The 25,356-nt window shown below is 47.3% G+C and overlaps 1 protein-coding gene across 1 annotated transcript in view; it reads right to left on the minus strand.

The window, feature by feature from the left end:
- The window catches only part of EML5 (EMAP like 5), a gene marked incomplete in the record, with an annotated part of 273,075 nt that overhangs the window by 149,250 nt on the left and 98,469 nt on the right, over nt 1–25,356 (minus strand). The window contains 1 exon segment of the mRNA XM_077463736.1: nt 13,655–13,723. Coding sequence (XP_077319862.1) covers nt 13,655–13,723 — 69 coding nt within the window.

Consider the following 25,356-nt stretch of genomic DNA (forward strand, 5'->3'; position numbering starts at 1 on the left):
GTGTTCCATTGGGTTGAGGTCAGGACTCTGTGCAGGCCTGTCAAGTTCCTCCACCCCAAACTTGTTCATCTATGTATTTATGGACCTTGCAAGTGCTTGGTAATGGAAATAAATGGTGTCTGTCAAAGCACTTTGCTAGCTGTGTTGTCAGACAGCCATGGAGGGAGAAGGGGTGCCCTTGTCCAATGTCACAACTAGCCTTAGATAAGTAGGGAGATGAGACAAAATACCACAAATATTTTGTCTTCGGGGAACAGAGCATATTAAAGAGAAACTGCAGGCTGCTCACATAATTTGTAATAAAAACATCTTTGCCATTCTGAAGCTTCCCTCCAACTATGTTGCATATCATTTTATATATACTGTGATTCTGTACTTGCCAAATATGCTGCAGAAATCTCCCTCCACCGAGTCTGGCTGCAGCCATTTTAATTGTGGGCAGCTGAAGCTGCCTGTTCACTTCCTGGATTTTCACAGACACACAGAGGCACACCTCCAGCTCTGCAGCTCTGATTGGCCCTCTTATGACTCATCAACCCTCCATTCCTGGCAAACTCTCACGAGAGTGAGAGAGAGAGCTGTGCATGATGTCATAAGCCTAGGGTAATGACCAGACAAGAAACAGGAAGTGGGCTGTATAAGGGATTTACTGGCAGAAAAAAAAAAATGTTCGCCCCGTAAGACTGGCGCTACACTAATGCCACGTACACACGACCGGACTTTCCGTCAGACAAGGTCCGACGCTCTTTCCGAATGAACAGACTTGGCCACACACAATCACACCAAATCTGATGGATTCGAACGTGATGACGTACGACTGGACTAGAATAAGGAAGTTCATAGCCAGTAGCCAATAGCTGCCTTAGCCTCGGTTTTCATCTGTCGGACTAGCATACACACGAGTGGATTTCTCCATATGAACTGGGTCCGGCGGAGTCCCGGCGGAAAAATTTGAAACATGTTCTATTTCGTCCGTCAGATTTTTGGACAGCAAAGGTCCGATGGAGCCCACACAAGATCGAATTGTCCGACAGATTCGTTCCGTCGGACCTTTGCTGTTGAAAAGTCCGGTCGTGTGTACATGGCATAACAGAGCAAGCCGGAGGGGACTCTTTCCGTGCTGCCCCCCCTGCAAAGTGCTGCCCTAGGCCTGGGCCTTGTCGCCCTAGGCCAGGATACAGCGTTGGGTATTGTAAACATATTTTGTATCTTTCATCCTCTATTTAAGTGCTTGGGCTAATTCTCAAGAGGCAGAATCAGCACAAGGAGCGAATTGGTTGGGCTGCAGTGCAGGGAGTATGCTGATAGGAGGAGAGATCAGAGATGAGATCATCAGTCTGCTGTTTCCCCTTTAGCTGTGTGGTCACAGATTGAGAAGGAGACAAGCCCTTGAAGTGTCATGGAACTGCAGCAGAGAAAAATCAGGCCTCCTGCTCTGTCAGACAGTACTGTGCTGTGAGACGGAGCTGTGTAAATCCCAGGACTGGATGGACAGAAAGACAACTCCTTTGGCAGATGGCTTCTCCCATATATGCAGTTCATCTGTGTATTTATTTATGTGACAGGAGTTCAGTTTTAATATACATGGTAATTATTCGATGGAGGTGAGCCTCCTGTCATCGTCTTCTTGGCAGCATCCTGACATCTCCATTACTGCAGGTCGTATTTCTCATCTCCTGGGCACAACCTGCTCTATATTCTGGGTACTTGTGAGTACGCCCCTCTGCTGCCAATAACGTCTGTTCAGAATTCTGGGGCATGAAAGCTATTAGCACACTATTCTCTAGGGGGGAGCCATCAGATCCCGAATTGTCGCAGGGACAAAAACCGTGTAGAGTTTGGGGGGGGGAATGTGGAGAGGCGCAAACCGCGTCACTTCACATGGTGGCTGAAGATCTTTTCCTAAAAGTAAACACTGGAAATATCATTGCGAGATGCCCAGGAGAGTTTTATGTAGATAGAGGAATGCATCGTTCTATTGTTCACTAGGGTGGTAGGGAATAAGGGCACGGGACCAAGATAATAATCATGGGCCACCTCGTACCGGAGAGAGTGGCGTCAAGTGCTCCTTTTGTGGCAAAATTTTAATTAAAAAAAAAAGGGTCCTTATTTTCTGTACAGCAGAGGAAAATAAATCCAGACTGATTTAATGGAAACCTGCACTTGAATATACAGTGCCTTGAAAAAGTATTCATACCCCTTGACATTTTACCCATTTTGTCATGTTACATCCAAAAATGTAAATGTATTTTATTGAGATTTTATGTGATCGACAAAAACAAAGTGGCACATAATTGTGAAGTGGAAGGAAAATGATAAATGGTTTTCTAAATTTTTTACAAATAAATATATGAAACGTGTGGGGTGCATTTGTATACAGCCCCCTTTACTCTGATACTCCTAACTAAAATCAAGTGGAACCAATCGCCTTCAAAAATCACCAAATTAGTAAATAGAGTCCACCTGTATGTAATTTATTATAATTAGAAATACAGCTGTTCTCTGAAGCCCCCAGAGGTTTGTTAAAGAACCTTAGTGAACAAACAGCATCTTGAAGACCAAGGAACACACCAGGCAGGTCAGGGATAAAGTTGTGGAGAAGTATAAAGCAGGGTTAGGTTATATAAAAAAAAAATATCCCAAGCTTTGAACATCTCACAGAGCTCTGTTCAATCCATCATTTGAAAATGGAAAGAGTATGGCACAACTGCAAACCTACCAAGACATGGTCATCCACCTAAACTGATTGGCCGGGCAAGGAGAGCATTTATCAGAGAAGCAGCCAAGAGCCCCATGGTAACTCTGGAGGAGCTGCAGAAATCCACAGCTCAGGTGGGAGAAACTGTCCACAGGACAACTATTAGTCGTGTTCTCCACAAATCTGACCTTTATGGAAGAGTGGCAAAAAGAAAGCCATTGGTGAAAGAAAGTCATAAGAAGTCCTGTTTTGCAGTTTGGGAAAAGCCATGTGGAGGACACAGCAAACACATGTTAGAAGGTGCTCTGGTCAGATGAGACCAAAATTTTACTTTTTGGCCTAAAAGCAAAACACTATGTGTGGTGGAAAACTAACACTGCACATCACCCTGAACACCCCATCCCCACCGTGAAACATGGTGGTGGCAGCATCATGTTGTGGGGATGCTTTTCTTCAGCAGGGACAGGGAAGCTGGTCAGAGTTGATGGGAAGATGAATGGAGCCAAATACAGGGCAATCTTAGAAGAAAACCTGTAATGCCGCGTACACACGACCGGACTTTTCAACATCAAAAGTCCGAAGGAATGATTCCGGCAGACCATTCGATCGTGTGTGGGCTGCAACAGACTTTTGATTTGCAAAAGTCTGACAGACTTTAGAAATGGAACATGTTTCAAATTTTTCCGCCAGAACTCCGCCGGAGCCAGTTCCTACCGAGAAATCCGCTTGTGTGTATGCTAGTCCGACGGACAAAAACCGACCGGCAGCTATTGGCTACTGGCTATGAACTTCCTTATTCTAGTCCGGTCGTACGTCATCACGTTCGAATCCGTCGGACTTTGGTGTGATTGTGTGTGGCCAAGTCCGTTCATTCGGAAAGTCCGTCAGAGCTCTGTCAGAACTCCGTTGAAAGTCTGTCGGACCTAGTCCCTCGAAAAGTCTGGTCGCGTGTACGCGCCATTAGAGTCTGCAAAAGAGCGGATGTTCACCTTCCAGCAGGACAACGGCCCTAAACATACAGCTAGAGCTACAATGGAATGTTTCAGATTAAAGCATATTCGTGTGTTAGAATGGCCCAGTCAAAGTTCAGACCTAAATCCAATGCAACCTCCTGTAGTGGCAACAATGCTGCACCGTTCTTGAATTTAGAGTTGAGTTGTCACCCTCATGTAGGCCATGTCTGATTGAGAGGTTGTAGGGGTGTAGTTATAAGTTTTGTTACTGTTGAATTAGAAGCCTATATCCTGTCAATCCTCACCTGGTGACACCCAGTCCCACCCGCTGCTTTCTGGATTGACAGCACTGCCTGTTGCTGCAACCCACCCACTGTGAGCTGCAGTGTCTGAAAGGGGGAGTGTATGAGACACAAATAAAGGAGGTTATGGCTCAGTTTTTTTTGGCTTGTGCAGCAAATAGTAACTGGATTTAGGATTTGTTTGGACCAGACTTTCTAAACCCAATTTTCAAGGGTGGAACCCTTGAAATAACTTTCTGGTCTCAGGGAATCGTTGCTAATATTTATTATACATTATATCTAGAGATTATATGTTTTTAGTTAGTGGGTGGATTCTCTCTTTTACAGAGCGCTAAAAAATCATTAGTATCAATGGCAACTTATCTAAGAGATAGAAATGACTCCTTGCTCAGGAACCCCTACCAACCTCTGAAGGAACCCCTCTTGAGAAAGGCTGGCTTAGGCTGCCATATAGGATCATTTGATTGTACTTTTAGTAATTTAGATAGATCACTTCAGTAAAACGATAGTCTGCCTTTCCATTCCTCTGGGCTGCAGAGAAGAGGGCTCTTCTACAGTGGTGTGAAAAAGTGTTTGCCCCCTTCCTCATTTCCTGTTCCTTTGCATGTTTGTCACACTTAAGTGTTTCGGAACATCAAACCAATTTAAACAATAGTCAAGGACAACACAAGTAAACACAAAATGCAATTTGTAAATGAAGGTGTTTATTATTAAAGCTGAAAAAAAATCCAAACCATCATGGCCCTGTGTGAAAAAGTGATTGCCCCCTAAACCTAATAACTGGTTGGGCCACCCTTAGCAGCAACAACTGCAACCAAGCGTTTGCGATAACGTGCAATGAGGCTTTTACAGCGTCCTGGAGGAATTTTGGCCCACTCATCTTTGCAGAATTGTCCTAATTCAGTTACATTAGAGGGTTTTCGAGCATGAACGGCCTTTTTAAGGTCATACCACAACATCTCAATAGGATTCAGGTCAGGACTTTGGCTAGGCCACTCCAAAGTCTTCATTTTGTTTTTCTTCAGCCATTCGGTGGTGGACTTGCTGGTGTGTTTAGGATCATTGTCCTGCTGCAGAACCCAAGTTCGTTTCAGCTTGAGTACACGAACAGATGGTCGGACATTCTCCTTCAGGATCTCTTGGTAGACAGCAGAATTCATAGTTCCTTTTATCACGGCAAGTCTTCCAGGTCCTGAAGCAGCAAAACAGCCCCAGACCATCACACTACCACCACCATATTTTACTGTTGGTATAATGTTCTTTTTATGAAATGCAGTGTTCCTTCTACGCTACATATACTTGGACACACACCTTCCAAAGAGTTCCACTTTTGTCTCATCGGTCCACAGAATGTTGTCCCAAAAGTCTTGGGGATCATCAAGATGTGTTGTGGAGAAATTGAGACGAGCTTTGATGTTCTTTTTGCTCAGCAGTGGTTTTCTCCTTGGAACTCTGCCATGCAGGCCATTTTTGCCCAGTCTTTTCCTGATGGTGGAGGCATGAACGCTGACCTTAACTGAGGCAAATGAGGCCTGCAGTTCCTTGGACGTTGTTGTGGGGTCTTTTGTGACCTCTTGGATGAGTCGTCGCTGCGCTCTTGGGGTAATTTTGGGCGGCCGGCCACTCCTGGGAAGGTTTACCACTGTTCCATGTCTTCGCCATTTGTGGATAATGGCTCTCACCGTGGTTCGCTGGATTCCCAAAGCTTTGGAAATGGCTTTATAACCCTTTCCAGACTGATAGATCTCAATTACTTTCTTTCTCAATTGTTCCTGAATTTTTTTGGGTCTCGGCATGATGTGTAGCTTTTAAGGATCTTCTGGTGGACCTTACTGTGTCAAGCAGCTCCTATTTAAGTGATGCCTTGATTGTGAACAGGTGTGGCAATAATCAGGCCTGGGTGTGGCTAGAGAAATTGAACTCAGGTGTGGACAACCACAGTTATAGTATGTTTTAACAAGGGGGGCAATCACTTTTTCACACAGGGCCATGATGGTTTGGATTTTTTTTCACCTTTAATAATAAACACCTTCATTTACAAATTGCATTTTGTGTTTACTGGTGTTGTCCTTGACTATTGTTTAAATTGGTTTGATGTTCCGAAACACTTAAGTGTGACAAACATGCAAAGGAACAGGAAATGAGGAAGGGGGCAAACACTTTTTCACACCACTGTAAGTCTTTTTTCGAAAACATTTGGTTTAGGATTCTCCGTAGCCGAGTGCAGCCAGCCAAACTTTAAAACTAGGCCAAGTCCACGCTTCAGTGACACTTCCACAATGTTTGTGATCCTCCAATGTGAACGGAACTGGAACTGCACAAACCCAAAAATATAAAAACCCATCCATTTGTTCCCCCCACAGATCTTCTAATTGTATACACATTCATCTGAGGGAAGGAGAAGTTTATTATATGAAGCAAGTCTTCCGTGTGACTGCATTTAATACTCTCCTAAACACGTTTCAGTCATTTTAGAAAGCAGCTGTATTTTCAGACATGCAATTGTTTTCCGCCCTAATGTTTGAAAATTACATCCTATCCACAATGCCGAATTATAGGTATAATGTTCAAATGTTAGCTTGATAGTCATGTTGACTGTTTATTGAAAAAAAAACAGCCAAGACGTTTCAGGAGAAGGCCTTTGCTTCTTCAGGGCTTAAACAAATGGCAAATATCATGCTATTTGTGCCAAGCGCTAATAACTTTATACCCAAGAACAGATTCCATTGAATGGTTCTGTCAGGCTCTGTCAGGACCTGGATCTGAATCTGCAATTAGCTGTGTCTGGCAGAATCTCTTCTTGCTGAGCCACCCGAGATGCTAGACAGTTCCCTTGCTGGTTTCTTAAACAACCTTGCCTTGTGTCTTGTTTCTCTTGAACCCTTTGTTCCTCCCATGAACTTCCTATTTAAGCCATGCCTTAGCACTTCCGTTTGCCAGGTTATGTGCTCGCCCCTGGATGACGCAATTTTGTTGCGAAACGTGTAGGGTTGAGCGATACGCTAAACGTCACCTCGTGTTTGTAACGGTTCCAGGAGAACGGGTCTGTCTGTGTGCGTCTGGCCGGCGCAACGGACTCAAGGCTTTCTGATCTTTTATACACTGTAAGTGCAATTTTACTTTTTTTTATCTCTGGTAATAAAGGGATTTACACTATTTGGAGTTCTATCTTTCTTTTATGGCTTTGATGTCTCCACCCCGAGTCCTTTTGGATCTTTAAGAAAGACCCCTGGGAGTATTTACTTTACAACCCTTATTTGGAGTGGTGATGCAGGGAGAACACTAAGGACCCCGCCAGGCTGGAAGACGTGCTCATATCTAAAGGCCTTTTGTGACCCTCTGTAGTGGGGGGGTCATGCCCTTCTGGTAAGCGGCAAATTTATTTGTGTTTCGGTGGTGGCTCAAGCACTATTGCAATGGACCCAGCAATGGATCTTTTTTGATTCTTTATGTTTTATTTGTGGAGAACTTCTGTTCACAGTTTTCTATAAAAAAGCAGTATGCTGTGATTTATACACTTGGACTTATTGTTCATACACTGGGTGTGTGTTTTGTGTAGAGTTTTTTTAGTGCCTATGTTATTATAGGCATATGTTATGTGACTCTATACCGCAAGGAATGAGTGATTTGCATTTATAATCCATATATGTATTTTGTTATTTATGACACAAGTGTACACTAATTTATGTGTAGAGGATATTAACTGTTCACGATTTTTCAATTGTTGCACAATTTGATGTTTATATAAGTTAGCGCGGCTTAGTATATTTTTCGTTATGTGCTCTCTTTAACCAATATCTTGCTCTCGTTACTCCTGCTGCAGTCCATATCGCTGCTACCACTCGTTACTGACCTTTGGCTGGTTCCTAGACCTTCCTTCTGCTTGATCCCAACCTGCAACCACTTATTACCAACTTTTGGCTTGTTTACTGACTACACTACTGTTTGATCCTTACCTGCTATATCTGCTACTGGACCCCAGCTTGCTCACCTCCTGGTGGCGTGATCCTGAGGACTGCGGCCTGGTACTAAAATGCAAAAAAAACAAACATCATCTCCACCATCAGGAACTCTGCTGAATACCGGTTAGTGCTTAGACTCCACACCTCAGGTGAGCCCACATCATTCACCAAGGTAACCTGCTTGTACACCTGTCCAGCTGGTCGGTGGAAGCCTCTCTATTGCTATAGCTACTGTCTGGTCTCCGAGTCTGACCCTTAACTGTGACAGGCTCAATCTCCACTATTGGAGAGGCAACAGCACCTCAACTAGGTCACTTTTTACCATGCCTCATTTAGGGTTCCTCCAGTGGTTGAATGAATGAATGAATGAATGATTTGTATAGCGCTGCAATGCGAACTGAATCGCCTCAAGGCATTGGATTCGTCCTGTGTTGTCCAGCTTCTTAGAAGAGGTAGGTCTTGAGTTTTTTCTTGAATGCCTGATGTTTTTCTTCCATGCGGATGTAAATCGGTAGAGCGTTCCATAGCCGTGGTCCTTGGACTGTGAATCTTTGTTCTCCCTTTGATTGTGTAGCGGGATTTGGGAATGAGGAGGAGGTTTTGGTTAGATGACCGCAGACTGCGATTGGGTGTGTAGCGTTTTATTTTCTCACGTAGGTAGGTTGCCAGGGGTTCCCTGAGCTGGGGCTCATTCACCTCTCATTTGATGATGCCTGCATAGTCCCGTGACCAACACCACTTGGCAAATCCATCTGCACGACACCAAAACGGTCTACTTACCTGTAATTAGGAGGTGAATTCTGCAAACTGACCAGGGGCATATTTCCCACTGACCCTCTGATGATATGGTTTTTGCTGGGGTTCCCGGACACCTGAAAATGGTTTTGAGGGTTACGTTGGGGTAAAAAGGTTAAGACAGGATGTTGTAGATCATCCTCTCCAAATGAACTCAAGCAAGAACTGTGCATGTGCCAGTGGCTTTGTCATCTCTAAGCAGGTATCTCAGTCCAGGATGTAGATGGTGATCCTGGATGATGGTTGAACAGGGAAGCAAAAAGCAGGCCAGAAGCAGCTTCTGAACTCTGTACTGTTCCATTAAGGTTGAAAACCTGGATAAGCAAATCACGTTTAAATATATTTGGCATCTCCTTGAATTTCGGTGAGCTCTGTATATTTCTTTCAGATCTGTGCAGTAACCCAGTGTGAGACTTCCTGTAATAAAGACCGCTCACTGATGCTCTCTCTCGTTGTGCAGGGTGACTGGTCTCGTCTCCGCCCCCCCTGTAGTTTCTGTAGTGGGTGGAGCCTGCTTGGCCCTTCCCACAGCTCTGCTGTCTCCTTATGCAGGGAGAATTGTCTCCACCCCCTCCTGTAGTTTTCTAAAGGCAATTTGTAGTGGGTGGAGCTTACAGGGCCCCTCCCACAGCTTTGCTCTCCGCACAGGCTATGTACAGCACAGTGATGATGTCACTTCTACATTTACAAGGTAATATCTGGGTTTCAGAACCATTTAGTGCACTTAAAGGATTTATATAACAACTCAGGGGTCTCCAAACTTTCCAAACAAAGGGTCAGTTTACTGTGCTTCAAACTTTAGGGGGCCGGACTGTGGCCAGTGGGAGCAGAAAATGACCTGGTGTCAGTGGAAGTAAGCAATGCCCCATCGTTGGTGTCGGTGGGAGGAACAGCCTCCCCATCGTTGGTGTCGGTGGGAGGAACAGCCTCCCCATCGTTGGTGTCGGTGGGAGGAACAGCCTCCCCATCGTTGGCGTCGTTGGGAGGAACAGCCTCCCCATCGGTGGGAGGAACAGCCTCCCCATCGGTGGGAGGAACAGCCTCCCCATCGGTGGGAGGAACAGCCTCCCCATCGTTGGCGTCGGTGGGAGGAACAGCCTCCCCATCGTTGGCGTCGGCGGGAGGAACAGCCTCCCCATCGTTGGCGTCGGCGGGAGGAACAGCCTCCCCATCGTTGGCGTCGGCGGGAGGAACAGCCTCCCCATCGTTGGCGTCGGCGGGAGGAACAGCCTCCCCATCGTTGGCGTCGGCGGGAGGAACAGCCTCCCCATCGTTGGCGTCGGCGGGAGGAACAGCCTCCCCATCGTTGGCGTCGGCGGGAGGAACAGCCTCCCCATCGTTGGCGTCGGCGGGAGGAACAGCCTCCCCATCGTTGGCGTCGGCGGGAGGAACAGCCTCCCCATCGTTGGCGTCGGCGGGAGGAACAGCCTCCCCATCGTTGGCGTCGGTGGGAGGAACAGCCTCCCCATCGTTGGTGTCGGTGGGAGGAATAACCTCCCATCGTTGGTGTTGGTGGGAGGAATAGTGCCCTATCGTTGGTGTCACTGGAAGGAACAGTGTTGATTTTGTCAACGAAAAGGTTTTCTTCAAAGTTTTCATCAGCGGCATTTTTACAGTGATGAAAACAAAATGAAAAGTACACCACATTTTAGTCCACTGACGAAAATCAAATCAAATCCAAAAATAGGACAAAAACTGTGAGGTAGGGATGTTTACCATGGGAGCTAACTTCTGTTTTTTATGGGGTTCTGCCTGATTCCACAATCCGCTCCCAGCAAGCAAGCGAGTTGAATTGACAACTGCCAGAGACTAGAGCAGAACTGTGCATTACAAGCAGGCCTTCCGAGTCCAGACAAGACTGTCCCACTCCCGAGTCCCGATTCACGAGATGACCGCCCACATCCGGAGCACACTGGGAGTCTGTAGTACTAGTGTACATTACAAGCACAGCATGCCATCTTAATAGCATCATGGGCCACTGGTCAAAGAAATGTATTGGGGCCCCTCCCTATCAGCCTGCCCCAATTTACACACCTACCCTCAAGAATTTAAGTATAAATAGTTGATAGAATTAAACTTATATTTATTATTACTTTCAATAAAATACATTTTGAGATAAGAAAACATGCCATAAAGCAAAGACTAATCAACAACTAGTCAACAAAGCGCACAGTACAGGTTCTGAGATGTGGCCATTCCGGGACAGCTTAGTAAAAAAGTGTGACTGTGCCAGCAAATCTGGGACAGTTGGCAAGTATGATTTAAAGCACAACTACCATGGTGCCCCCATGCACCTAGGGCCCCTGGGCAGTGCCCAAGCATTAAGACAGCCCTGCCCACAGCTCATACTGCCTCCAATCAGATGATGTTTAATGTGAACGCCTCTAAAGCTCCCATCGCCTTTGCGGCTGATTTGCTTTTTCTACTGCAGCATTCTCCGTCTCAGAAGCCCGATGAAAGCAAATCAGTTTCTGAGGCTTCATTGCATCGCAGCAGAAAAATCACGGCAACTCTCAGAGGTGCAAGGCAGTTCTCTTCAAACTGCACTCGTTGCTCAGGATTTAGCTTGTGTTGGGGGCATTTTCTTGGAAGTGTAGATCATGGAAGCTCCAAGGCGGGAGAGTTCAGTGGAGGTGAGCGGGATTGCGAAATAACAGTGCGCTTGGATAGCGCCGGGGGGAGGGGGGCTGCGCTGCGATGGACGACTCATTAGTACAACTCTGGCCTTGTGCGGTGCAATAAACAAACCCGCGTCCTGCAGCTTGGAAATTAACAAGGAAAACGCTTCTTTATGACCTCTTGGGGACACGCAGCCTCCATGTGAATTTAAATATTTATCTTTTTTTTTTTAATAATTCATCCGATCGTTTAAATAATTCAGAGTAAACAGTGCAGTGAAATGTTACTCAAGTACAGCCGTCTGCGGAATACGCCTCCCCACCGCTTCTCTCACTCCGCTCACCGGTGCCTGTGCGTTAGACACCCGGCTTCCGCGGCACGAGATCGCAGAGGGAGGGATGCGTATTTAATGGGCTCATCCGATTCCTCCCCCCAACTTCTTCACAATTTAAAGATAAAAGGTGTCCTTGATTGCAAAATACAGGATTTCATGCCATCACTCACTGAATAGTCCTCCCTAGTGTTTATATTTATCCTGCAGTAGAAACACCGTCTCTGCTCTCGATGAACCTCTTGTCCACATAGCGTATATGTGCAGTGGTAAAGAAGGTGGGCTTTAAAGCGGTTTTAAACCCCAAAGCAAACATTTATTATATTGCAGCTTACCAATTCTTAGATATGATGGTTGCATTTGTTTTCTTTGTTTAACACCTTTGCGCCTAGGGGGAAAACAAATCTTAATGCCTAAACCCAATTCTGCAATTTTGACATGCGCTTAAAACCGTACACATCATCACAACTATCACAACTACTCACACGACCGCACAACTGTCAGTTAAAGTAAGGCAGTGCAGTATCGCAAAAAATGCCCAGGTCATTAAGGGGGTAAAATCCTTCTGGGGCTGAAGTGGTTAATCAGTGCAGTTGTTAGGGATGAGCTCAGGCGTGTTCGCATTGGAACACGTGCAGAGCCCGCCAGGATGTCGGCGCTGCGCTAATCACAAGCAGTGAGACATTGCCCCGATGCGGCGCGGCTGCAGAGATCGGGCAATGTCTCACTGCCTGTGATTAGCGCAGTGCTGCGCCGACTTCCTGGCGGGCTCTGCACATGTTCCATGCGAACACGCCTGAGCTCATCCCTAGCAGTTGTCATCTGATAATACAATACAAATACACTACATCACTCCCAAATTTTTATTCCGTCCCATGTGAATTTTTCGGAACTTTAGTAACCTATTCCTTTTCTACTGGCGTCTAGCATCGGAAAAAAAAAAAAAAACACACGGACGATCTGTTGTATGATTTTCGGATCGTGTGTACAGGGGTATTAGTGTCAGATTTTCCGCTGCACTATCACAGTCCCATATAAGTCACTGATCGCTGCCATTACTAGTATAAAAAGAAATGTAAAAAAATTCCAGCATGTATACACCATAGTTTGTAGACGTTATGAATTTCGTGCAAATCAAAGCAATGTACATACACTCATTGGGATATTTTATTTGTTTTAATTTATTTATTTTTTTTACAAAAGAGATGTAGTAAAATACATTTTGGCCTGAATTTATTTATTTTTGCTTTTGCATATGTTTTATAGAAGAAAGTAAAAAAAAATTTTTCTGTATTTTATCTCTTATACAATAATAAAAAAAATAATAATAAAAAAACAGTGGTGATCAAATACCACCAAAAGTAAGCTCTATTTGTGTGAAAAAAAAAAAAAAGAAAGATAGAAATTTATTTTGAGCATGGCCACGCAATTGCCATTTAAAATAGCGCAGTGCTGAATAGCAAAAAAATGGCCTGGTCATGAAGGGGGGTAAAACCTGAAGTGGTTAAAGTGGTTGTATACTCTTTTTTTTTACTTTTACCTACAGGAAAGCCTATAATAAGGCTTACCTCTAGGTAAAAAAAATATCTCCTAAACCTTTACGGTTTAGGAGATATTCCCCTCGGTATGCGCCGCTGACTGCAGCGGCGCATGCGCACAAGGGGATTCTCGGCCTGAAAATCCGGCAGTGTCCGGCCGGCCGGAATGAAATCTCCCGCGCGTATGCGCGGGAGTGACGATATCGCGGCTCCGGCCACTCACCGCGCCGGAGCCGCGATACCCGGAAGAAACGCCGAGGGAGCATGTCAGCTCCCTCGGCGTGGATCGTGCCAGATGTCGGGGCCTCGTTCTAAGGTAAGTATTTCATAATGAGCTAGTATGCGGTGCATACTAGCTCATTATGCCTTTTGCTTTGCAGGTGTTAAAAAAAATAAAAAAAAATAAAATAGCGGGTTTACTACCGCTTTAATATGCAAAAAGATTTGTACAAATACCTTTATGTGCTTCACTCCACAACTGACCAGCTTGTTGGGTTGGTAGAGATCCCAGGAGATGTCAAAGATCTGAAATAAAATGATACATGTGATCACAGATGCAATGCAATACAAAGTATTTTCTATGTAAACAATACATTGTTACAAATATTCTGTACAATACAAACTTAGCATTTCTGCACAGACAGCATGAAAGAGATTCACCTTACTGGTGGTAATAGACAAGCAAGCCGATCATCAGAGCCCAGAGCAGGTGTGCAGTCTGTTTTTAAAGGGACACGATCATCTTATTTGTACCAACTATGTTATTTTGTACCATTTTGTCTGGTAAAGTGATATTAACCAATTACAAGTTTGTTAGAAAATTACTTAGAACCCCCAAACAGTAAACTTTTTTTTTTTTCTAGCAGAGATTCTAGAGAATAAAATGGTGATCGTTGCATTTTTTTATGCCACACAGTATTTGCACAGTGGTTTTTCAAATGCATTTTTTTGGGGAAAAAATACATTTTAATGAATTAAAAAAACAAAAACAAAATATTGTTTTTGTAAAATGTAAAAAAAAAAGAGGATGTTATGCCAAGTAAATAGATACCTAACATGTCGCACTTTAAAACTGCGCACACTCTAGGCTACTTACAAATCTCCATAGACAACACTTTAAATGCTTATTTAGAGTTACAGAGGAGCTCTAGCGCTAGAATTATTGCTCTTGCTCTAATGTTTGTGGTGATACCTCACATGTTTGGTGCGAACACCGCTTGCATGTGCACACGTGACTTATGTATGCGTTCGCTTCTGTGTGGGAGCAGGGGTGGGGGGTAGCTTTAAATTGTTTTTTTTTTCTTATTTACTTTCATTTTTTATTTTTACAATGTCCCTTTATTTCTTTTTTTGATCACTTTTATTCTTATTACAAGGAATGTTATCATCCCTATCTCTCTTGAGAGAGATATGGATTCAAAAAGACCCCAAATCTCTTTACCTTTAAAAGCAAAAGTTAAAAAAATAAAAAAATAAGTCATGAAGTTGCTCTGGTCCTCCAAGGCCATAGAGGCAATCAAAGAGTATCTACCTATGGGAGCAGCCGATCACATCATCGGATTGTTTTTCTTGTACACTCTGGCGGAAACGGTGCAGGACAAGGCCTGCCAGTTCCGAAACCCTCCTGGCCCATGTAATGGCCACTAGAAAGACCACTTTCTGGGAAAGAGTCAACAAGGGAATTTCTCAGATGTTCTCAAATGGCGGTTTCTCAAGCGCCGATAACACCAGGTTCAGATCCAATGGGGTAACGGTGGACGCACAGGAGGAACTACATGCCCAACCCCCTGAACAAAGGTGCTCACAAGAGTGAGACGCCAGGGGTCGCTGAAAAAAAACAGCCAAGGCTGATATTTGTCCTTTAATGGTGCTCAAAGCCAATTTCTGGTCTACTCCACGCTGCAGAAACAGAAAGATCCTGGATATGGAATAGGAGCGCAGACGCCATACTTTCTCCTCACACATAGAGATGTAGTCCTTCCAGGTACGATGATATATCTTCCGAGAAGAAGATTTCCGTGCTCTCAACATAGTTGAAATCCGATAGGCCCCGGTTTCTTAGCACCTGGCTCTCAACAGTCATGCCGTTAAAAGCAGCGATGGTAAAGCAGGATGGAGAATCGGACCTTGACACAGAAGGTTCTCTCGTAACGGCATTCACCAGGGGGCGTCCGCCACCAGGCACCCCAGGTCAGCGTACCAGGGATGCTGAGGCCAATCTGGGGCAATCAGAATGACTGGAATCCCCTCGGCCTCCACTCTGCGGAGCAGACATTGTAGTAGCTTTAGCGGAGGAAAGGCATAGATTAGTCGTTACTGACCCCACGGAGCCACCAGCACGTTTGACACGTCTGCCCAAGGATCTCTTGTCTTGGACACGAATCTTGGCACTTTCCGTTTGAGACGGGAAGCCAGGAGTTCCACGTCTGATGTGCCCCATCGCAAGCACAGTAGCCTGAACACCTCTGGATGCAGCGCCCACGGTCCAGCATCTGGCGACTTAGGTAGTCCGCCTGCCAGTTCTCCACTCCCGAGATGTAAACGGCCGATAGGGCTGGTACATATCGCTCTGCCCACTGAAGGATGTGAGCAACCTCCCGTACGGCGGGCAAGCTTCTTGTTCCTCCATGATTATTGACATATGCCACCGCTGTGGCGTTGTCTGACTGGATCCTGATCGGACGCCCTCGAAGTCTCATCAACCATGTGGAGAGGCATAGCCTGATCGCTCGCAGCTCGAGCACATTGATCGGCAACTTGGATTCCTCCCCCGACCATAGGCCCTGGGTCGACTGTACCCCCAGTACTCCACCCCAGCCGGTCAGGCTAGCGTCTGTTGTGATCACGGTTCAATATAGAGGTAGGAACAACTTCCCGGACCGAAGTGCCGGGGACCTCAGCCAACAGAGCAGGGAGTCCCTGACTGACTGCCTCACCTGAATCTGTTGATCCAGGGATAACGGAGATTTAAAACTGGGCGTACGGCACTGCCTCGAAGCAGGCCACCATGAGCCCCAGGACTCGCATGCAGAAGCGTAGCGACAACCACTTACGGTTTATCAACAGTTTTACCAAGGCTCTGAGAGTCTGCAGCTTGTCTGAAGGGAGAAACACTCTCTCTTTCATGGAGTCCAGCAGTAAGCCTAGGTACTCCAAATGCTGAGTCGGTATGAGCACCGACTTTTTTAGGTTCAACAGCCACACAAATTCTTGCAGGGTCTGCATGGTGATCGCCACATCCTCCTTTAATTCTGAGGCGGAAGAACCTCTCAGGAGGAGATCGTCTAGGTAACCTATGATCGTGATCCCGCTTTGTCGCAGCAATGCTAGAATTGGAGCCAATACCTTAGTAAAGAATCAGGGGGCTGATGCCAAGACAAAGGGGAGAGCCACAAACTGGTAATGGGTGTCCCCAACTGCAAATCGCAGAAACTTCTGATGCCGTAGGCATATGGGTATGCGCAGGTACACATCCTGGATGTCCAAGGATACCAGGAATTCCCCTAGATGAAGTGCAGCGACTACTGAGCGAACTGATTCCATTCTGAACCTCTGTATTTTCACAAAGCAATTGAGGGCTTTTAGGTCCAAGATTGGACGTACCCCTTCCTTTTTGGGGACTATAAACAGATTGGAGTATAACCCCTGGAATCTTTCCGGCTCCAGAACAGGTATGATCCCCCAGTGACTCAGCAGGTCCCTTACCGCCCCCCATGAGGGCCTCCCGGCGAGCCAGTAGTACAGGTATGTTGGAGGGAAAGAAGCTGTTTGGTGGCCAAGAGAGGAACTCTATCTTGTAGCCAGAGGAAATTAGTTTGCAGCCCAGTGCGAACTCCCGAAGGTGACCCCCCACCCGTGAGATTGGTGGGGGCAAACCTTCATGCGGTAGCACTCTTGCTTGCAGGCTTGTTAGGCTTATAGCTCCAGGGACGCTTTTGTCCCTCAGAGGTTGTCCTGTCGGGCTGGGAGCATTTAGCCCAAGCCCTGGGGGGACGAAAAAGCTGTTTTGTGAGTGGAAAATGAGGGCCCTTGCCTACGGCGTGGCTCTCTAGCCTTCCTGGTCTGTGGGAGTAAGGTACTCTTCCCACGGGTGGCATTCTTAATGATGTCATCCAACGAGGCTCCAAAGAGCTGTTCACCAAGGAAGGGTAGATCCATCAGGGCTTTTTTAGATACCTGGTCAGCCGATCGTCATTTTAGCCAAATCAAGCACCTCAGCACCACTGCTGACACTGAAGCCCTGGACAACAGAGGGAGGGTATCCAAGGCTGCGTCACATACGTACTTAAGGCCTTGCACTAACTGGTCTGCTAGTTCCACGCAGACAGGAGAAGCCTGTTGCTCCCCCAATTCGCGGTGCAAACATTTTGCCCACTCGGGCACTGGCTGCATTGCTGACCCCACAACCATTAACAAAGAACGAGCCACTGCCTCTGCCTTCCTGTCCGTGGGATCCTTAAATGTAGGAGTCCCCTCTACCGGGATCATGGTTACTTTGTTTAACCTGGATACTGGGGGGTCCACGACCGGAGGCTCTCCTCAAAGGGGTAACGCACCGCCATATATTTTGGGACCGAAAAGGTCCGTTGTGGTCTACCCGATTCCTTGTATATGAACTTATCGAAATAAGTAACATAGGTGTACGGGTTGGCTTACAGGACCCAAAAGGGACAGCTACCTCAGCAATGGAATCTGCTGTATCCTGAATCTTCATGGTATCACGCACAGCTGTGATAAGTGCTCCAACTAGCACTTTGTCGCGCACGGACCCAGACAGGGACTCATCCTCACTGTCCAATAGGTCCTGGTCAGCGTCATCTGAAACGACAGAGCAGGAGCCACCAGCCTCAGCGGGGCCCGAGTCTGCGTCAGAGCTCTCCCCGACAAAGAGTCCAGAGGCACTCCACTGTCTGCAGGCGAACCGGTTACAATTGTCTGGAGTTTGGGGGAAGAAACACCAGTTTCTGAAGCCATGCTGACCCACCCTGTCTGCCACCTGTGTGGGACTTAGGACAGTGAATGGTCCTACCCTCCTAACTGCTGCAGGCTGAGGGGCCCCCACCGCAGGACTCACCACCCTGACCGAGTTTCTGCGCCATCCAGCTAGGTGAGCCTGTGCCCTGTGTCAACTCCCAGGTGTCTGAGAGGAAACCACGCTGTTCTGAGCCTCAGGGAACAGCGCAGGGCATAAAAAACGCGCTGGGGTACAACAAAATGGCCACCGAGCGTCCAGTATAAAGGACATAATCACAGGGAAAATGGCCGCCAAACTACAGTAAAATGGTTCCTGACCATGCTTCTCCCTGGTCACATCAAACATGGGCACCAAACAACTGTATACAGAGAAGGACAGTGAAAAAAGGCAGAAAAAATGGTGGCAGACAGCGCTACAGCGATCAGCATGAACAGACCTCCAAACACCCAGGGGAGAGACAACAGACACCCAGGACACAGCCACGAGAGTGCCCACGTGTCCCAGATTGCCCGGGATTATCCTGTAATTTACATCTTTGTCCCCAGTCTGGGGCACCTTTATTCCGGGACAATACAGTGTCCCAGAATGAAACTGACAATCTGGGAACAGGGGTGGGCCGAGCCGCCATAGCGCTGGCTCTAGCTCCGCCTCCACCTCCTCCTGATCACTGGTTGCTATAGCCGCCTTGCGTCTGGCAACCAGTGACGTCACTGCCCAGCATTGAAAGCGGAAGAGAATTTCACATCCTCCTCCTCCGCACTATTGCTGCTGGGAATCACTGCTGGTTCTTCCACCTCCGCACTTGGCTCCAGTGACTGGCTTGCAGCTTGTGTGGGGTGTTTCTGTTCCCAGACGCTGCGATTACAGTGTGTACTGCATGGCATCTCTCCCTTCCTCCCCCCTCCTGCCCACCTCACACTGACACATGGACTGAATTCCCCCTATTCCTCGGCTCCGATGTCACAGACAGGAGAAGGAGGGGGAGGAGAATGGACACAACAGGATGGGACGTGCTGATCTGAGGACTGTACAGAATAGTAATGCTTGAGGCTAAGAGCATGCTGTATGTGCTAGGAGGTACTTTAGGAGGGGAGAGAAATTGTGCTGGGGGGGTCAGACTTTTTATTCAACCCCCCCCCCCCCCCCGCTGCACATTTTCTCTCCCCTTCCAAAGTGTGCCCCCCCTAGCACATACAGCATGCTCTTATCCAGGGGTCCTGGGGAAAAAAAAAGTGTGGGAACTCCCACCCAAGATCCCCTCCCCCACCAAAAAAAAAAAAAAAAATTATACTCTCATATGCATATATATTTCACAGAAAATACAGGGACTGCAAATGCGACATGCTACAGGAGATGACCAGACTGCGAATGCGACATACTACAGGAGATGACCAGACTGTGAATGCGACATACTACAGGAGATGACCAGACTGTGAATGCAACATACTACAGGAGCTGAACAGACTGTGAATGTGACTACAGGAGATGACCAGACTGTGAATGCGACTACAGGAGAGGACCAGACTGCAAATGCGACATACTACAGGAGATGAACAGATTGCAAATGCGACATACTACAGGAGATGACCAGACTGCAAATGCGACATACTACAGGAGATGACCAGACTGCAAATGCGACATACTACAGGAGATGACCAGACTGCGAATGCGACATACTACAGGAGATGACCAGACTGCAAATGCGACATACTACAGGAGATGAACAGACTGCAAATGCGACATACTACAGGAGATGACCAGACTGCGAATGTGACATACTACAGGAGATGACCAGACTGCGAATGCGACATACTACAGGAGATGAACAGACTGCAAATGCGACATACTACAGGAGATGACCAGACTGCGAATGCGACATACTACAGGAGATGAACAGACTGCAAATGCGACATACAACAGGAGATGAACAGACTGCAAATGCGACATACTACAGGAGATGACCAGACTGTGAATGCGACATACTACAGGAGATGACCAGACTGCGAATGCGACATACTACAGGAGATGACCAGACTGCAAATGCGACATACTACAGGAGATGAACAGACTGCGAATGCGACATACTACAGGAGATGAACAGACTGCGAATGCGACATACTACAGGAGATGAACAGACTGCGAATGCGACATACTACAGGAGATGACCAGACTGTGAATGCGACATACTACAGGAGATGACCAGACTGTGAATGCGACATACTACAGGAGCTGAACAGACTGTGAATGCGACATACTACAGGAGCTGAACAGACTGTGAATGCGACATACTACAGGAGCTGAACAGACTGCAAATGTGACTACAGGAGATGACCAGACTGTGAATGTGACTACAGGAGATGACCAGACTGTGAATGCGACTACAGGAGAGGACCAGACTGCAAATGCGACATACTACAGGAGATGAACAGATTGCAAATGCGACATACTACAGGAGATGAACAGACTGCAAATGCGACATACTACAGGAGATGACCAGACTGCGAATGCAACATACTACAGGAGATGACCAGACTGCAAATGCGACATACTACAGGAGATGAACAGACTGCAAATGCGACATACTACAGGAGATGACCAGACTGCGAATGTGACATACTACAGGAGATGACCAGACTGCGAATGCAACATACTACAGGAGATGAACAGACTGCAAATGCGACATACTACAGGAGATGACCAGACTGCGAATGCGACATACTACAGGAGATGACCAGACTGCGAATGCGACATACTACAGGAGATGAACAGACTGCAAATGCGACATACAACAGGAGATGAACAGACTGCAAATGCGACATACTACAGGAGATGACCAGACTGTGAATGCGACATACTACAGGAGATGACCAGACTGCGAATGCGACATACTACAGGAGATGACCAGACTGCGAATGCGACATACTACAGGAGATGAACAGACTGCAAATGCGACATACAACAGGAGATGAACAGACTGCAAATGCGACATACTACAGGAGATGACCAGACTGTGAATGCGACATACTACAGGAGATGACCAGACTGCGAATGCGACATACTACAGGAGATGACCAGACTGCGAATGCGACATACTACAGGAGATGACCAGACTGCAAATGCGACATACTACAGGAGATGAACAGACTGCAAATGCGACATACTACAGGAGATGACCAGACTGTGAATGCGACATACTACAGGAGATGACCAGACTGTGAATGCGACATACTACAGGAGATGACCAGACTGTGAATGCGACATACTACAGGAGATGACCAGACTGTGAATGCGACATACTACAGGAGATGACCAGACTGTGAATGTGACTACAGGAGATGACCAGACTGTGAATGTGACTACAGGAGATGAACAGACTGTGAATGCGACATACTACAGGAGATGACCAGACTGCGAATGCGACATACTACAGGAGATGACCAGACTGCGAAAGCGACATACTACAGGAGATGACCAGACTGCAAATGCGACATACTACAGGAGATGAACAGACTGCGAATGCGACATACTACAGGAGATGACCAGACTGCGAATGCGACATACTACAGGAGATGAACAGACTGCAAATGCGACATACTACAGGAGATGACCAGACTGCAAATGCGACATACTACAGGAGACGAACAGACTGCAAATGCGACTACAGTAGATGACCAGACTGTGAATGCGACATACTACAGGAGATGAACAGACTGTGAATGTGACTACAGGAGATGAACAGACTGCGAATGCGACATAGTACAGGAGATGACCAGACTGTGAATGCGACACACTACAGGAGATGACCAGACTGAGAATGCGACATACTACAGGAGATGACCAGACTGTGAATGCGACATACTACAGGAGATGACCAGACTGTGAATGCGACATACTACAGGAGATGACCAGACTGCGAATGCCACATACTACAGGAGATGACCAGACTGTGAATGCAACTACAGGAGATGACCAGACTGCGAATGCGACTACAGGAGATGACCAGACTGGGAATGCGACATACTACAGGAGAGGACCAGACTGCAAATGCGACTGCAGGAGATGACCAGACTGCAAATGCGACTACAGGAGATGACCAGACTGGGAATGCAACATACTACAGGAGAGGACCAGACTGGGAATGCGACATACTACAGGAGAAGTAGCCAGTTTTAACATTTAAACCTGTCCTCAGCCCCTTTATGGCACCCCCCTTTACATTCCTGTCCTCACCCCCTTTGTAGAACCCCGCTTCACATTCCTGCCCTGCCTCCCTTTTATATCACCCCTCCTCATTCCTTTCAGTTTCTGATACTTTCCCCCTCCGTCCTTCATAACGATGTCAGCTCTGAAGACAATAGAGCCAGCAAGCAGCGGCAGCTGAAGACAAAAAAGCAAATCTTAAATGGCATGACTGCAGCGGGGCCGCACAGATCATTAACGTGACTTGGCCCACCATTTAGCGATGCCTGTGCTAGAGCCTCGGGCGGCTCTAGTCCTGCAAAGGGAATGGCATTCCTGCTGTGAAAAAAGTGCAGGGACGCCGTTCCCACACGTTCCCGCAGGACTTGAGCCCTGCTCTTATCCCCCCAAATCACTGCAAGTATTCTTCTTTGACAACTTGCCCCCTTCCCCACCTTCAAAGACAAACTGGCTGCTATTGAGGGGACAATTGTACCGTATGGAATCCTGGGAAAGATTCAGGGCAATTCTGGAGGAGGATGTAAGGGGGCACTCTGAAGGAGGATGTAAGGGGGCACTAAGGGGGCACCCCGGAGGATATAAGGGGGCTCTAAGTTAGTACCGCCAGAGTGCCCCCTTACAACCTCCAGGGTGCCCCCTTAATGCCTTTGGAGTGCCCAACCACCAAGGTGGTATAGCAGTGGCTGACAGACTATCAGGAGGTGGTATTGCACTCCTCTTCCTCCTCTCTCCACCCCCGCCATACACTCCACACTCCTCTCCTGTACATATTACCCACACGCCATACACTCCCCACTCCTCTCCTGTACATATTACCCCCGCCATACATGACGCACTCCTCTCCTGTACATATTACCCACACGCCATACACTCCTCTCCTGTACATATTACCCCCCACCATACACTTCGCACTCCTCTCCTGTACATATTACCCCCCGCCATACACTCTGCACTACTCTCCTGTACAAATTACACCCCCCCGGCCATACACTCCGCACTGCTCTCCTGTACATATTACCCCCGCCATACATGCCGCACTCCTCTCCTGTACATATTACCCCCCACCATACACTTCGCACTCCTCTCCTGTACATATTACCTCCCACCATACACTTCGCACTCCTCTCCTGTACATATTACCCCCCGCCATACACTCCGCACTACTCTCCTGTACATATTACACCCCCCCACCATACACTCCGCACTACTCTCCTGTACATACTACTCACCACCATACACTCTGCATTCCCTATTTAACATTACCATATTCTCCACTATATAAGTCATCTCAGACCCTCTTCAACAACACCCCCTTTAAGCCAATATTTAGCGCAATTTAAGACATGTCCACGGTTCACCACGACACGCTTTGCGCGCCATATTGTTGTTGTCCTTAATGCCTAGGGCCCACTTTTGATCTTGCCCCTGCCCCAAAAATCGGCAAACAAATATGCCAAAAATCATCTTTTTGGGGGCGGGGGGGCTTCCCTGAATGGCAGTTTGGAAATGTGTTCACCCTAACAGCCACCCAGCGCAGCCCCCCCAGGGAGCCCCTGTCTATGTGGCACACACCGCTCAGCGCCCATGCAGCATCCCCCACGGGGGGAGGGAAGACAGGGAGAGCAGAGAGGGAGGAGAGGGACCTCCGAATCGACCTCCCAGGGAATGCCCAGCTGCTCAGCCCCACCGAGGCAGGGAGAGCTGTACTTACCATTTCGGAAGAGCTGGGGACATTCCATCACAGACCCACTCTCCGATCAGTACGGGGTGGCTGCTGGCCATGGCACACTGTGACGCAGACATCAGTAGCCCGGTCATATGTGTGCGCCGGAGCATTGCACTCACCAGCCGTCCCTGGAGCCTGTCGTGGCTGACCCAGCACGGAGCTCTGGTCTGCACACGCTCCCTGGCCAGGCTGGGGAGACTACAAGGATAAGGGTATCCAGCCTGTAACCCAGCCGGCTGTTGATAGCAGATCACAGGATCTTATTCTTGTGCAAAAGGCAAACTTCTAAAGAAAAAATCCAGGGACCGATGGTCCCGCAGGGTTCCTAGGTCCATCTCCTTCACTAGGCAGAAAAAAAACTGAGGCTGTAGTATGCAGGCTGGGGGGTTGTTACTGAAGGGACCGCCCCTTGGGCGGAACTAGAAAGTTCTGTTTTTTTTGTACATGTTAACATGTTCTGCCTACTCCTCTTCTGAAGGTGGCGTAACAGCTCAATGGTCTAAATAAAGGAGCTGTGTCAGTCAGTGAACGTAAGAGAAACTTACATTTTAAATAAGGAACTTTGAAGCAAAATAAGGGTCATTGCCCATCTGCAGCCTTACCATTGCCATCAATGCAGCCTGATCAATGCCTACCTGCAGCCTCACAAGTGACATCGATGCAGCTTTATCAGTCTACATCAATGCAGCCTCAATGCAACAGCCTCACCATTGCCATCAATGGAGCAGCCTCACCCATTGCCATCAATCGAGCAGCCTCACCATTGCCATCAATCGAGCAGCCTCACCATTGCCATCAATCGAGCAGCCTCACCATTGCCATCAATCGAGCAGCCTCAGCATTGCCATCAGCGCAGCCTGATCCATGCTCATCTGCACCCTAGAGGGGACAGGGAGGGGCTGTGGGACGAGCGCCGACAGATTACATACAGTGAGAATCTCCTATGATAGACAGAACAGTGGTCCAATGGGGGCCCAGGAGACGGGACTTCCTATTACAGAGGCTGCCAAGTAAACAGGATATTCTCACTGTATGCAATCTGACATCGCTCATCCCGCCTCCCTCCCTGTCTCCTCCGAGCCAGCTAAAATGGAAGTATTGGCGTATAACACACACGCTATTTGCAGGGTGAAAAAGTGCATGTTATATACACACACATTATATATATTACACACACACACGTATTGTGGTTGGCAAGTGGTTAACCTTAAAAACAAAAAATGCAATATATTGCAGCTTACCAATCATTAGTAGTGG

Source organism: Lithobates pipiens, unplaced genomic scaffold, assembly GCF_037356315.1.
Source record: "Lithobates pipiens isolate NorthernLeopardFrog02 unplaced genomic scaffold, aLitPip1_a1.2 Scaffold_30, whole genome shotgun sequence".
Classification (NCBI taxonomy): domain Eukaryota; kingdom Metazoa; phylum Chordata; class Amphibia; order Anura; family Ranidae; genus Lithobates; species Lithobates pipiens.